Source organism: Octopus sinensis, linkage group LG24 (genome assembly GCF_006345805.1).
Source record: "Octopus sinensis linkage group LG24, ASM634580v1, whole genome shotgun sequence".
Taxonomy (NCBI): Eukaryota; Metazoa; Mollusca; class Cephalopoda; order Octopoda; family Octopodidae; genus Octopus; species Octopus sinensis.
This window is the reverse complement of record NC_043020.1, coordinates 7,368,840-7,383,455: the sequence shown is the minus strand read 5'-3', so window position 1 is coordinate 7,383,455 and position 14,616 is coordinate 7,368,840. Positions and strand designations below refer to the sequence as shown.

At 38.9% G+C, this 14,616-nt stretch overlaps 1 protein-coding gene across 1 annotated transcript in view; it reads left to right on the top strand.

Moving 5' to 3' along the window:
• The first annotated feature begins 8,077 nt into the window (after positions 1 to 8,077).
• Positions 8,078 to 14,616, top strand: part of LOC115224011 (TAF5-like RNA polymerase II p300/CBP-associated factor-associated factor 65 kDa subunit 5L) — a 32,837-nt gene continuing 26,298 nt past the window's right edge. The window contains exon 1 of the mRNA XM_029794798.2: positions 8,078 to 8,266. Coding sequence (XP_029650658.1) covers positions 8,153 to 8,266 — 114 coding nt within the window. The 5' untranslated portion in view covers positions 8,078 to 8,152. The remainder of the gene's footprint in view (positions 8,267 to 14,616) is intronic.

The following is a 14,616-nucleotide window of genomic DNA, read 5'->3' as shown; positions in this document are numbered from 1 at the left end:
GGCTTCACACATTTTCCCTACAATGTTGTAGAAAGGCGCAGGAGTGGCTGTGTGGTAAGTAGCTTGCTAACCAACCACATGGTTCCGGGTTCAGTCCCACTGCGTGGCATCTTGGGCAAGTGTCTTCTGCTATAGCCCCGGGCCGACCAATGCCTTGTGAGTGGATTTGGTAGACGGAAACTGAAAAGAAGCCTGTCGTATATATGTATATATATATGTATGTATGTGTGTGTTTGTCCCCCTAGCATTGCTTGACAACCGATGCTGGTGTGTTTACGTCCCCGTCACTTAGCGGTTCGGCAAAAGAGACCAATAGAATAAGTACTGGGCTTACAAAAGAATAAGTCCCGGGGTCGATTTGCTCGACTAAAGGCGGTGCTCCAGCATGGCCACAGTCAAATGACTGAAACAAGTAAAAGTAAAAGATTAAAAAAAGGAATAAAACGGTAGGAACACGAATAGCTGAACAAATAACAATAATAGTTTATTATTATCACCGAAGGAGATACTTCATCGCTGGTTATCGGGAGCGTGAACGCCAGGGTTAGGTAAACAACAGAGTCGAATTAAATCCCCATGGTTAAAACAGTCTTCACCGCCTGCAGAGTCTGGTTCACCGCCCGCGGAGTCTGGTTCACCGCCTGCAGAGTCTGGTTCACCCCTTCGCTCAATTTCTTTATTACCCACAAGGGGCCAACGTATAGGGGGGGGGGTCATGAGAAACGGATGAAATTTACATAAAAATGATCTTTAAGAATCTCTCTATATATAAACGGCAGTTTGTCTGTGTGTGTGTCTGTCAGGTTGTACCCTCATCCTGACCACGGCTTTCAACCGATTATGATGAAACTTGACACACTCATAGCCCAATGTCATAATTCAAAACTAACGCAGAGAAAATTTTGAAAAGTTCCCCCAGTTCTGAAAAAAATCGATAAATTCGACATGGGGTCGAGAATCAGAAACACAAACCACAGACTGTCTAGGGGACGCAACTCGACCGTTTTAACTCTCAAAAAAAAATTTACCATAATTTTTTTTCCATTTTTTTGGCTATAACTCTCTAAAAATGCTTTATAGTTATTTCCCTTACAAACCCGAGCAACGCCGGGCGATACTGCTAGTTTTACATAAAATCGAAAGAAAAGTCGAGGAAATCGAATGATACACAAAATTTTTTTACAGCACAACATAAAAACGACACATGAAGTGGGAACACCAGGATTGCCGACCCCATGAGCCCTTTTTTTCCCACTGAAACTCGGCAGCGAACTCATAGCGTGTTCATGTGGCCACTTTCACTCGCAGCAATCGTGCCGCACGTTTCCATCTTTTCTCAAACTCACACACAGACAGACAGACACCTTTTCTCTATTCCCTTCGCTCGGAGCCTTGTCGGGATAAGTCTTAATTCATTGACCGCCAAGCGGCTTGGAAAGGCGGGAAAAGCTAACTGCTCCTGATTTCTGCGCATGCACATCAGGGGACTTCCGGCAAGCCTACCGGAAGACACCAAACATTGCACACATGCGCAGATGGACGTCCCAAAATGGCATCTAAAACCTGGTGTCACTACATGAGTATCTGCAGGATCTAGGGTTTTCGGAAAAAGAATTCAACTATCTAATTTGCCCATTACAAATACATTCTGTAAGTGGAACAGTAAAAATCTGCAAAATTTGCACAAGTTTAAAATGTGAATTTATTTTTGTTTTCTAAATTCCAGTAATGGAGCTTTGTATATTTGTGAGAAACCAGCAGCTTTACAGGGAAACTTCAACTAATTAAAAGCAGAAGAGAACATACAAATTAACACTGCAACAGAACTTTTCCCATGGTAGAACAATGGTTTTTCTCTGACAGCAGTTTTACATTTTCCAGATGCCTTTAGCTAGACCGAAATAATGTCTTCACCACTTGACTCTTTCTAACCCCTTCTACTTCACCAAAAGCTAGAATAGAGTTAACAAGTCCGCCAACTAAATCTATTGTTCTCAATGATATGTCTATCCTTCTGGATAGTTATAAAAGCAAGAACACCCCAATCAAAAATCAAGTAGTCACTAGGCGACAACCAAGCGAGGTGGCTCGTGATGACTCAATTAATTAGGGAATGGACTGCTAGAATCATGATCACAAGGAATGCAGCTGCTAAAGACAATGGTCAGTGAGAGAAATGAAATAACTGTCAGCAACAACTGTGAGACAACGTCTCACAACCCTACAACTTTCACTAGCTCTAATTCTGTTCTCTTACATCTTTCTATCTCTCTCTGTAATTACTACTAAACAGTGAAGAGAACACAAACACAAACTTTACTTCACATGCTTTTGGATTTATTATAAGCTGCCCATCGAGGCAAGGTATTGTAACGTAACGGTAAATAAATACTTTCTTAAAACTTCATGCATTGTTCATCTTTCACATCCTACAGTATACAATTATAACAACAAATTTATATAGTCACATCTGCTGACTCCGACATTTCATAATAGTGTTTACTAATCAATCTTACCCGTTACAATTGGTAATTACATTAATCAATCTCAACCGTTACAGTTGGTAACCCTCGACTTCAACCAAAAACTTTTTCGTTACGAATACATATCGTTACACATACATACATAAATACTATTATAGCACTGATATTTTTGCAAAAGGGTAAATGACAGAGTATACCAAGTTAAGGAGATAAATAACAGATAGTTTGTGTTGTAGAAGAATTCTGACCACCCACCAAGTGACTAAAAGTGGACTGGCACATTGCTATAAAATAAAGAACTGCGGGCAGTTTGGGAAGCAGTTCACTATGAGCCGTTAGTAGAGAGTGTTTAACCTTGTGTAACAGTAATGCCATTGTGTCATGTGAGTATTTTCTTACCCCATGCTTTATCAAATTATTTATCCAACGCCAGGATATAACAGTTTGGGGATTTCTGTTAGCAGCATCCTCAATATGGAGGCGAATTACTGGGTGTTCAGACTAAATTTGACACTTTACATAGAAGGAAAAGGAAACAGAATATCCCATCCAAAAACAAAAGTTGTTGGCATCCTTTCGTCTCGGGAGACAATGGAGTTGTGCATAAAATCAGTTTTGCGCAGGCCTGGGCTAAATGTAAGAAAATCCTGGGTAGCCCAATCGTCAGGATTCCTCTCTCAACCTTGCTGACGTAGTCCAAAGGAGTGCAGAGCATTATGTTTGGCACCAGCTTGGTTGCAAGGGCTGCCAGAAGAGTGTCGAGTCGAACACTAAACTGCCTGCGAGGCTCCACTCCGGATTTCTTTAAAGGTTGTCTCCGTTCCATAACCCTGGATAGGGGCCCATACCAGGTTCTGTCAGCCGTAGCCAGCTGAGCCAAGGGACTTAAAGTTATACAAAGAGTAGAGCATATTGTGGTCTAGGTAATTTACATCATCTAAACAAAAACGAATGGATAAGATCAATTACGAAATGTTTAATTTTGACGGCAACATCTAATTTCTCAACCCATATATTGAGAGTATAACTACAGATAAGTGCTCCAGCCTCAGGTTTGGTTTCCGTATAGTTTTTTAGTGTCTAGATTACAATTATAGTGATTAAAAATATTTAGAAATTTTTTTTTTATGTTTTCGAGGTGAGGAATTTCTTATCGTTTTCTTTCATCCTGTGTACTTGCCTTGTTACCAAATTCTATTTAGCTTTTTTACATTTTCCCCGATTTCTACGTTCGAACAATAACATTGCGTAATCCATACTCGGGAAAATATATTTCTGCAAAATGTCATTTAAAGATATGCGTTTTCAAGAGAGTTATGACGAAAAAAAAAATTCGTGAGTAGGAAAAATGATCTGAAATTCTTTTAAAAGAAAGAATTTCTGATGATATCAACATAAGTCTAATCTACACCCTTGAAAACATAGCTCTGCAAATTTTCATTCCAAAGTAAATTTTTATTTAGAAAGTTATAAGGAAACGATGTTAGTGGGGCATCACTCTGTAGCTATGACTTATTGTCTATGGGGAGTCAGGTTATGGTACTCCAGGAATTCACTAGGAAAAAAGGATGATATATTTCGAGGTTCCCCAATAAGGAGACAAAAAGCATCAAGCAATACGGTAAATTAACAGAATCAGCACGGAATCAGTGAAAAAATTATGCAGTAATTACTGCCCTTTACTTTAAAAATTCAAATCGCGTTGGCACGAACTTTGCCTTTCATCCTTTCAAGGTTGATAGATTAAAGTAGCAACCAAGTATTCGTCGATTTATTACCATAATTATATTCTTGATAGGAGGCGCAATGGCCCAGTGGTTAGGGCAGCGGACTCGCGGTCGTAGGATCGCGGTTTCGATTCCCAGACCGAGCGAAAACACCTAAAGTTCCACGAGGCTCCGGCAGGGGATGGTGGTGATCCCTGCTGTACTCTTTCACCACAACTTTCTCTCACTCTTACTTCCTGTTTCTGTTGTACCTGTATTTCAAAGGGCCGGCCTTGTCACTCTCTGTGTCACGCTGAATATCCCCGAGAACTACGTTAAGGGTACACGTGTCTGTGGAGTGCTCAGCCACTTACACGTTAATTTCACGAGCAGGCTGTTCCGTTGATTCGGATCAACCGGAACCCTCATCGTCGTAACCGACGGAGTGCTTCCATCCCATATATTCTTGATATTATAAAAGATCTCTTTTCTCCGTAGGATTTCATGAAGGAAGTACCTGAAGACTCAATCGCCACGACCCTTCCGTGAAAAGAGGGCGGCGAATATGGGTGGCTGGATGGATATTATAAAAGATTGGGGAGTTTATTTTCCGGAAAACAGTAATAATGTAATGTCATTTCTGATTTAGGCGCAAGTCCTGTAGTTTTGAAGGCAGGAATTAGCCGATACAATGAATTCCAGTACTTGTCTGGTACTTTTATTATTATTGTTGTGGTTGTCGTCCGTCCCCGCAAAGGGACGAAACACTGGCGTGGATCCGCGCGGAATTTGAACTCACAATGTAATGTCGTTTCTGTAATAATTGTTTCTAACTTGAGTACAAGGCCAGTAATTTTGAGTGAAGATGGTTAGTCGGTGACTGGTAATAAAGTCGCAATTTTGGCTAGGAAAAAAAAAACACAATTTATGGGGTCCGGACAAAACACCCTTGGATTAACCCCCCACCCCAGGACAAAACTCCTGTGATTTTATTCCCCGTGATATTATTTTTTTACCTGGATTCGGTTAGTTGAGAGTATGGACTTCCAATATTTAATTGGTACTTTATTTAATCAACCCTGGGAGTAAGAAATGATAAGTTGATCTACGCGGGATTTGAACTTGGAATGTAATGTTATTTGAGTAACAATGTAATTGATGTTTTTGTGGGGTTTTTTTAATAATAAAAAATACAACAGTTATATTTCTTTATTGCCCACAAGGGGCTAAACATAGACGGGACAGACAAAGGGATTAAGTCAATTACATAGACTCCAGTGCGTAACTGGTACTTAATTTATCGATCCCGAAAGGATGAAAGGCAAAGTCAACCTCGGTGGAATTTGAACTCAAAACGTAACGGCAGACGAAATGCGGCTACGCATTTCGCCCGGCGTGCTAACGTTTTGGTGATATCCGTTTGACAAAGGCGGCGAGCTGGCAGAAGCGTTAGCGCACCGGGCGAAATGCGTAACCGTATTTCGTCTACCGTTACGTTCTGAGTTCAAATTCCGCCGAGGTCGACTTTGCCTTTCATCCTTTCGGGGTCGATTAAATAAGTACCAATTACGCACTGGGGGTCGATATAATCGACTTAATCCGTTTGTCTGTCCTTGTTTATCCGCTCTGTGTTTAGCCCCTTGTGGGTAGTTAAGACATAGATATCCGTTTGACATGCAATAACGAAAGTTAATATACGCTGAAAATCGTTATCTCAGTTAAAATATTTATTAGTGTATAATTGTAATTCCGGTGATTATGAATTGGAAAATCTTTGCTTTTATGGTCCTAAATTGAAATTGGTCTTTTGACCGCGCTTTTACGGCCCAAAACTTAAATATATTCCAAAGATGGAGGTCAATGCGCGAAAATTACTATTGCTGAGAGGACAAGATACTAGGCATTGCTACTATACACCGAGACAATTGAACAGTTTTCAATTTAGTTGATGTTCTCGACCATGTCATAGCTCCAGGCCCACATTACTGGGTGTTGAGAAGTATTGAACGCAGAATGAAAATGGCCTAAAACTTGCAAAGTATTACCACCATTGATTGAAAAGGTTTGTTACACCTGGAACTTTGATTTTTCCCCCGGTGGCTGACATGTCTATGATAACGTCCAACATATTTAACATGGAGTTAAATAACTCGCGCAGTTCTAACAAAATCCATTCCGAAAACTTTGTACAACCTGATGGTCTTGAAGTTCACGCGCAATCAATGGGATCCAGATAGGAAAAGGGACCAAAAAGAAGCTGATAAGTGCAATGGGGGCACATCATAGACTTTGTTTGAAATATTCCTATCCGAGTTTTGGGAACGCCAATATTCAACAGCTGCCAATCTATTTGGCAAAACTCGTTTAATTACTCTTTTACTTGTTTCAGTCATTTGACTGCGGCCATGCTGGAGCACCGCCTTTAGTCGAGCAACTCGACCCCGGGATTTATTCTTTGTAAGCCCAGTACTTATTCTATCGGTCACTTTTTGCCGAACCGCTAAGTGACGGTGACATAAACACACCAGCATCGGTTGTCAAACAATGCTAGGGGGACAAACACAGACACACAAACACACATATATATACATATATACGATAGGCTTCTTTCAGTTTCCGTCTATCAAATCTATAGCAGAAGACACTTGCCCAAGATGCCACGCAGTGGGACTGAACCCGGAACCATGTGGTTGGTTAGCAAGCTGCTTACCACACAGCCACTCCCGCCCCTATTTGGTTCATATATATATATTTTATCGTTTTCTTGTTTCATTCATTAGACTGCGGCTATGCTGGGGCACCGCCTTGAAGGGTTTTAGAACTAACCGACACCAGTACATATTTTTTTTTGGCCTGATACTTTTATGTCCGTCGTTTTTTCCCTAACCGTTAGGTTACGGGGACGTAAATAAACCAACACCGGTTGTCAAGCAGTGGGAGGACGAATACAAAGTTTTAGTCTACAAAATTCACTCACAAGGTTTTTGGTCTGCCTGGAGCATGGATCTATGACTAGCGAGTTGGCTTCGTTCTACGAGCCTACGAAGCTTTTAAGTTGCATGGAGCCGAGGCAAACTGTTATTAAATAATGTATCGATGGCCACTTCCTTTTGTTTGTCACTCAACACAAACACACACTGATAGACAGACAGGTAAATAGATAGATAGACAGACAGACAGGTAAATAGATAGATAGACAGACAGACAGGTAGATATATAGATAGACAGACAGACAGGTAGATAGATAGATAGACAGACAGACAGGTAGATAGATAGATAGACAGACAGACAGGTAGATAGATAAGTAGACAGACAGACAGACAGGTAGATAGATAGACAGGCAGGTAGATAGATAGGCAGACAGGTAGATAGATAGATAGATAGACAGACAGGTAGATAGACAGACAGACAGGTAGATAGATAGATAGACAGACAGGTAGATAGACAGACAGACAGGTAGATAGACAGACATGTAGATAGACAGACAGGTAGATAGACAGATAGATAGACAGACAGATAAATAGACAGATATTTAGATAGATAGACATAGATAGGTAGACAGAAAACAAATAGCTATAAAGACGGACAGACAGATAGATAGATAGGTAGGTAGGTGGGTAGATAGATAGACATAGGTAGGTAGGTAGATAGATAGATAGGTAGGTACGTAGACAGACAGACAGAAAAACAAATTTTATTGTCTGTAAAAATAACTTAGAGAAGCATCACATCACTTTTCCACCAGAATTAAATTTAGGACCGTAAAATGGGAATCTACCCCAAGGCGTCGTGTGGTGTTTATGTTCGCTCACACAGAGAGAGAGAGAGAGAAGCATGCTTTTATTGGTGAAGAGAGTACAGGAGAGCGTGTTTATGTTTTGTTATTACCTGCCCCTGGTGTAGAACTCTCGAGTGCACCGTGCCATGTCTACTTGGAGGCTGCTTCTTCCTTGACGCTCAATAATGTCTGTTGAGTGGAACAGTTTCGACTTTCTTCAGTATTTGAAGATGAAAAGGATTAAAAATGAACAAATTCAAATGTCGATGAGCAATTATCTAAAGAGACGACAGTATCCGGTGAGTACAAAAACAACACTTGGTTATCTTATGTGTGTATGACTATGACTCTGTGTGTGTGTGTTGACAAATCGGTGTCTGATGATAGACCTATACATGTTGTATTTAAAACAAATCTATATGTGTATGTATGTATATATATATATATATTTATGTATATATATATATATATATGTGGGATGGTGTGTGTAAGTGTGTACCTAGATATGTAATGCATACGTATATATGAAACATTTGTGAATGCACATTTATAAATATGCCTATTTCTGTGTGTGTAAATATATATATATATATATATGTATATACAAACGTGTAATGTATATGAAACAAACTTGTGTGCATATATATATTTATATATACACACACACAAAAGCATATACACAAAAAATATATATTCATATACAAATGTGTGTATATATGTATATATATATAGAGAGAGAGATTCATATATATGTGCATTATATAATATATATATACATATATATGTACATATATATATGCATATATATATAAATACATATATATGTACATATATATATGCATTATATATATAAATACATATATATGTACATATATATGCATTATATATATATATACATATGTACATATATATATATATGCATTATATATATATATACATATGTACATATATATATATGCATTATATATATACATATATATGTACATATATATATACATATATATGTACATATATATATATATGCATTATATATATATATATATATATATATTACAGAATACACATATATTCATATATATACACATATATCATATATATATATATATATATATATATAATATATACATATATTCATATATACACATATATTCATATATATACACATATATTCATAATATATATATATATATATAATATATACATATATTCATATATATATATACATATATTCATATATATATATATATATACACATATATCATATATATATATACACATAATATATATATCTTCACACACATGTATATATATATATACACACACACATGTAAATATATAACATATTCATATGTGTGTGTGTATATATATATATATATATACTTACACACATATATACATATATATATTCACACACATACTAATATCATTATTTTTATGGGTAATAATTTTTATAAATGTTAATGTTCTTAAATGTATATATATATATAAGTATGTGTGTGAATATATATATACACACACATATGAATGTTATATCTATCTATCTATCTATCTATGTTATATATGTCTATCTATCTACCTGTCTGTCTATCTATCTATATATACATGTGTGTATATATATATATATATATATATATATATACACACACACACGTGTGAAGATATATATATATGAATATATGTGCACATGTATATATATTTATATATATATTCCAAAATGTGACCGCATTTGTATCGTTGGCGATTATTTTTCCTCCGTCTTCCCTTCCTTGGATCTTTCCTTTTCTTATGTTTCTGACGAAGAGCTCCACTCAAAACGTTAAATCCTACTTCTTTCTTTCCTTTCCTAAGCGTCCAATAACACTAGACTTGTTCCATGTTTTCGCGTTGTTGTGTCTTTTCTCTTTGTGTTTTCATGTTTGGATTAACTTTATATATATATACACACAGATATACTGATGTATATATATATATATTTTTTTTTTTCAAATATATATTAGGTATTATTCAACATTTTCACACTTTCATGATTCCGATTACAATTGAACCAACGTACTTAGACTAACTCTCATCAGTTTTCGAATCACTAATTTAATTTATTAATCATTCTAAGAGTGTAATGAGTGCCACCAGCATGGGTGCCATTTGTGTGACACTGGGGTGCCTTTACATCCCACCAACTCAGGTGCCAATTTGTGTGACATCGGTATCTACCACAACTGCGATTTTGCTCAGCTTGGTTTGGTCTTCTTCTCAAGCACAACATAATGCCAAAGGTCTCGGTTATTGCCACCATGGGACCCGACACTTGGAATGACTTCAACCATTTTGCCTTTGTGAGGCCCAACGCTAGAAAGGAACTCAGCCTCCATGAGGCCCAACACTCAGAAGGTGTTCTTTACATGCTACAAGCACAGGTGCACTTGGCTTGACGGGTTCTGTCAAGCACAGCACATTGCCAAATATCTCTCGGTCACTAGTCATTGACTCTGAGACTCAAAGTTTGAAGATCATGCTGCCTAGGTCCACCTTTACCACAGGTTCCCTACACAGAAATTGGCACTTCTTTACGCAGCTGTCTTCATCCAAACGCATCACATGACCATACTAGTGCAGTTCTCTCTCTTGCGCACCACATCTGATGCATCTTATGCCTAATTTTTCTCTCAAGATGCTTACACTCTGTTGAACATGCACACTAACACTGCACACCCAGCAAAGCATACTGGCTTCATTTATTTCAAGCCTACACATTTCCTCGGCTGTCACAGCCCATGTTTCACTGCCATGCAGCGTAGCTGTTTGCACACAGACATCAAACAATTTGCCTTTCACTCTGAGAAAGAGGCCCTTTGTTGTCAAAGCAAGGGTAGGAATTCCCTGAACTTTGCCCATCCTAATCTTATTCTTACAACTATGTTCTCAGAGCATCCATCTCCACTACTAACTTGGTCACCTAGATAATGGAAGCTATCTACTACCTCTAGCTTGCTCCCTTGGCAGTTGATGGAGTCTATTTTCTGCCCATTTTTAGCATTTATTATACCTGTACATCTTCCACACACAAAAGCTATTTTCCCTGTTAACCTTCCCTTAATATTGCTGCATCTGTTGTGTCCAAAGCATACACTGGGTGCATCTTATGGAGTTTCTATCTACTCCTTTTCTACAGATTGAGCATGGCCATCTACCTGAAGGGATTGTGATTTGTCTTCCTTCCTACTTACTAAAGACTTTGGTATTTGCTAGGTTACCTCTAAGGCCCTTTCATTCTAGACCTTGCTTGCATATATGGAATTTATTCTCTAGTTCAGATAGTGATGCAGCTATAAGAGCAAGGTCATCAGCATAAAGGAGCTTCCAGCCACTCACCAGAGTGGACTTAGTGCTTTTTACGTGGCACAAATACAGGCAAGGTTTTTTACAGCTGGATGCCCTTCCAAATGCCAACCACTTTATAGTATGGATTGGGTGCTTTTAAGTGGCACCTGCACTGACAGGGTCACCAAGTACTTGCAAGACCAAAAAAAAAACCCTCTTTTGAGAGTGGACGGGGCATTGGAGGAGTTGATCTTTTGTCAGATGATTAAAGCTTATATGATGAACAAGAGGGGGCTGAGCATCGATCATTGGTGAACCCCTACTTGTATTCTAAATTCTTTGCTGTACTCGTTGCCAACCCTCACCTTACTGGTAGCATCCCTGTACATAGCTTGTACAGCTCTCATCAACCACTCACCTGTCCCTAGTTTCTGCATTGACCACCAGATAAGGGATCAGGAGACCCTGTCAAAGGCCTTTTCCAAGTCAACACTGACTGAGTCCAGGCTATGTATTTCTCCTGCTGCTGCCTCACCAGAAATATAGCATCAGTGATGCTTCACCCTAGCACAAAACCAAACTGCATCTAATCTAGGCTAACTCGCTTTCTAATTAGTTGGGCTATGGCTGTCTCCATAACTTTCGTCACCTGATCCAACAATTTGATACCTCCGTAATTATTTTTATCTACAGCATCACCTTTACCTTTGTAGCAGTTGGCTATGATGCTGCTACACAAGTCATTGGGTATGACTCCTTCATGAACCACCTGATTTACAATACGGGTGACAGGAGTCCATAACCCACATCACCAGATATCTTAAGCATCTTTAGGGGCTTTTCCTGTCTTCATATCCTTAATTGCTTTATCTACCATGGAACTGTCAATTTGGGTAGCTGGTCAACTTCTAGCAGACTCTCCTCTTCCCACTCATTCTCCATGTTCAGCAGTCTTTCGTAATGGTATTTCCAAGTCTGTTTCTTAGCAGAATCATTAAATGCAAGTGCATCATCACATCATCATCCATGCAGACACTTTTCTCTCCTATGACATCACGATTTTCTCTCACATACTGTCTTGCACTCCAATTTTTTGGTCCTCACATTGCTGAACATAGGCACACTTATTCTTTTCTGCTTCTCCCTTGGCTAGATATATATGTCTCCTTGCATCCCTTTTGGCAATCTGATACAGTTCCCTGTTACACCCTTTCTTCCAGGCCTGTTTCTTAGCTCTAATGACCCTGTGGAACTCAGCAAGCCGTCCCTCAGGAATTCCAAGTTGCCCTCTATGTCACAAGTCTGTGGCTCCTCCACCATTTCATCGAATTTCTCAATCAAGATGTCCCTAAATCTCTGACCTTATGATGAGTCATGCACATATATATTCATATATATATATATATATATATATATATATATATATATATACACACACACACTCACACACATATTCATATATATACACATATATTCATGTATGTATATATATGTATCTATATATGTGTATATATATGCAGGTATATATATATATATATATATGATGTTTATATCATCATCGTTTAACGTCCGTTTTCCATGCTGGCATGGGTTGGACAGTTCGACTGGGGTCTCGGAAGCCAGCAGGCTGCACCAGGCTCCAATCTGATCTGGCAGTGTTTCTACAGCTGGATGTCCTTTGTGGCGCCAACCACTCTGAGAGTGTAGTGGGTGTTTTTTTTTTTTTATGTGTCATGGGCATAGGGGCCAGATTGGGCTGGCATCGACCACAACCGGATGGTGCTTTTCTGTAACTGTTTTGACAGGATTTTTGAAGCTGGATGCCCTTCCTAACACCAGCCACTCACCAGAGTGGACTTAGTGCTTTTTACGTGGCACAAATACAGGCAAGGTCAGTTCTGGCAAGGGTTTTTTACAGCTGGATGCCCTTCCAAATGCCAACCACTTTACAGTGTGAACTGGGTGCTTTTAAGTGGCACCTGCACTGACAGGGTCACCAAGTACTTGCAAGACAAAAAAAAAACCTCTTTTGGAAGGGGACGGGGCATTGGAGGAGTTGATCTTGTGTCGGATGATTAAAGGTTATAGTGAGACAGAGAGACAGAAACAGGTGTCTTGTTGTAGAGGAGGTAAAGATTACCCGGCTGAAGAGAGAGAGAGATAAGAAATGACAACAGAAACAGGTGCACTGCTGCATAGGAAATACATGGTCCTTATCACTTAATTCCATGTCTTCCTGGGTCTCCCTCTTCCGCAAGTACCATCCACTTTCGGTGATCGGCACTTCTTTATGCAGCTGTCTTCATTCATATGCATTACATGTCCAAACCAACGTAGTCTTTCCTCTTGCATGCTACAATTAACTCTTCTTATGCTCAACTTTTCTCTCAACACATTTGCACTTTTTTGTACATGCACACTGATGTTGCACATCCAACGGAGCATACAGCCTTCATTTTTCTCCAGTCTACACATGTCTTCTGCATTCAGAGCTCATGTCTCACTAACAGAAACTATCTACAACCTCAAGAGAGCCTCCTGGGCATTTGGGAGAATCTAAGTCCCCTGTGCCCTTAGTGCTTATTATTCCAGCACATCTGCCACATACAAAAATGACTTTATCTGTTAATCTATCTGTGATTCTACTGTACCTCTTATGTGTCTATAGTTTACACTGGGTGCAATGAATGGAATTTCTTCCAATACCTTTCCTACATACTGAGCAGGACCATTTACCTGATGGAAAGAGAGTTTTATCTTCTTTCTTGCTAACAACAACTTCGGTCTTAACTAGGTTAACTTTAAGACCCTTTGATTCCAGGTTTTGTTTCCATACCTGGAATTTCTTCTCCAATTCTGCTAAAGATTCTGCACTAAGAGCAAAGTCATCAGCATATAACAGTTCCCATAGGCACCCAGTTTTGAATTCCTCTGTTTAGGGCCTGAGGGACTATAATGACTAAGAGTGGGCTGAGAACTGAGCCCTGCTGACCCCCTACCTGTATGCTAAATTCATCACTGTACTCAAGGCCGACTCTCACCTTACTGACAGCACCACTGTATATAGCTTGTACAGTTCTAACCAGCCACTCCTCTACTCCTAACTTCCTTGGAGACCACCATATAACAGTGGGGAACTCTGTCGAAAGCTTTCTCCAGGTTGACAAAGGCTAAGTACAATGGCTTACTTTTGGCCAAGTACTTTTCCTGTAGCATATATATACCTATATACACACATATATATACCTATATATACACATATATATACCTATATATATATATATATATATATATATATATATATATACACACACACACACATATATATCCC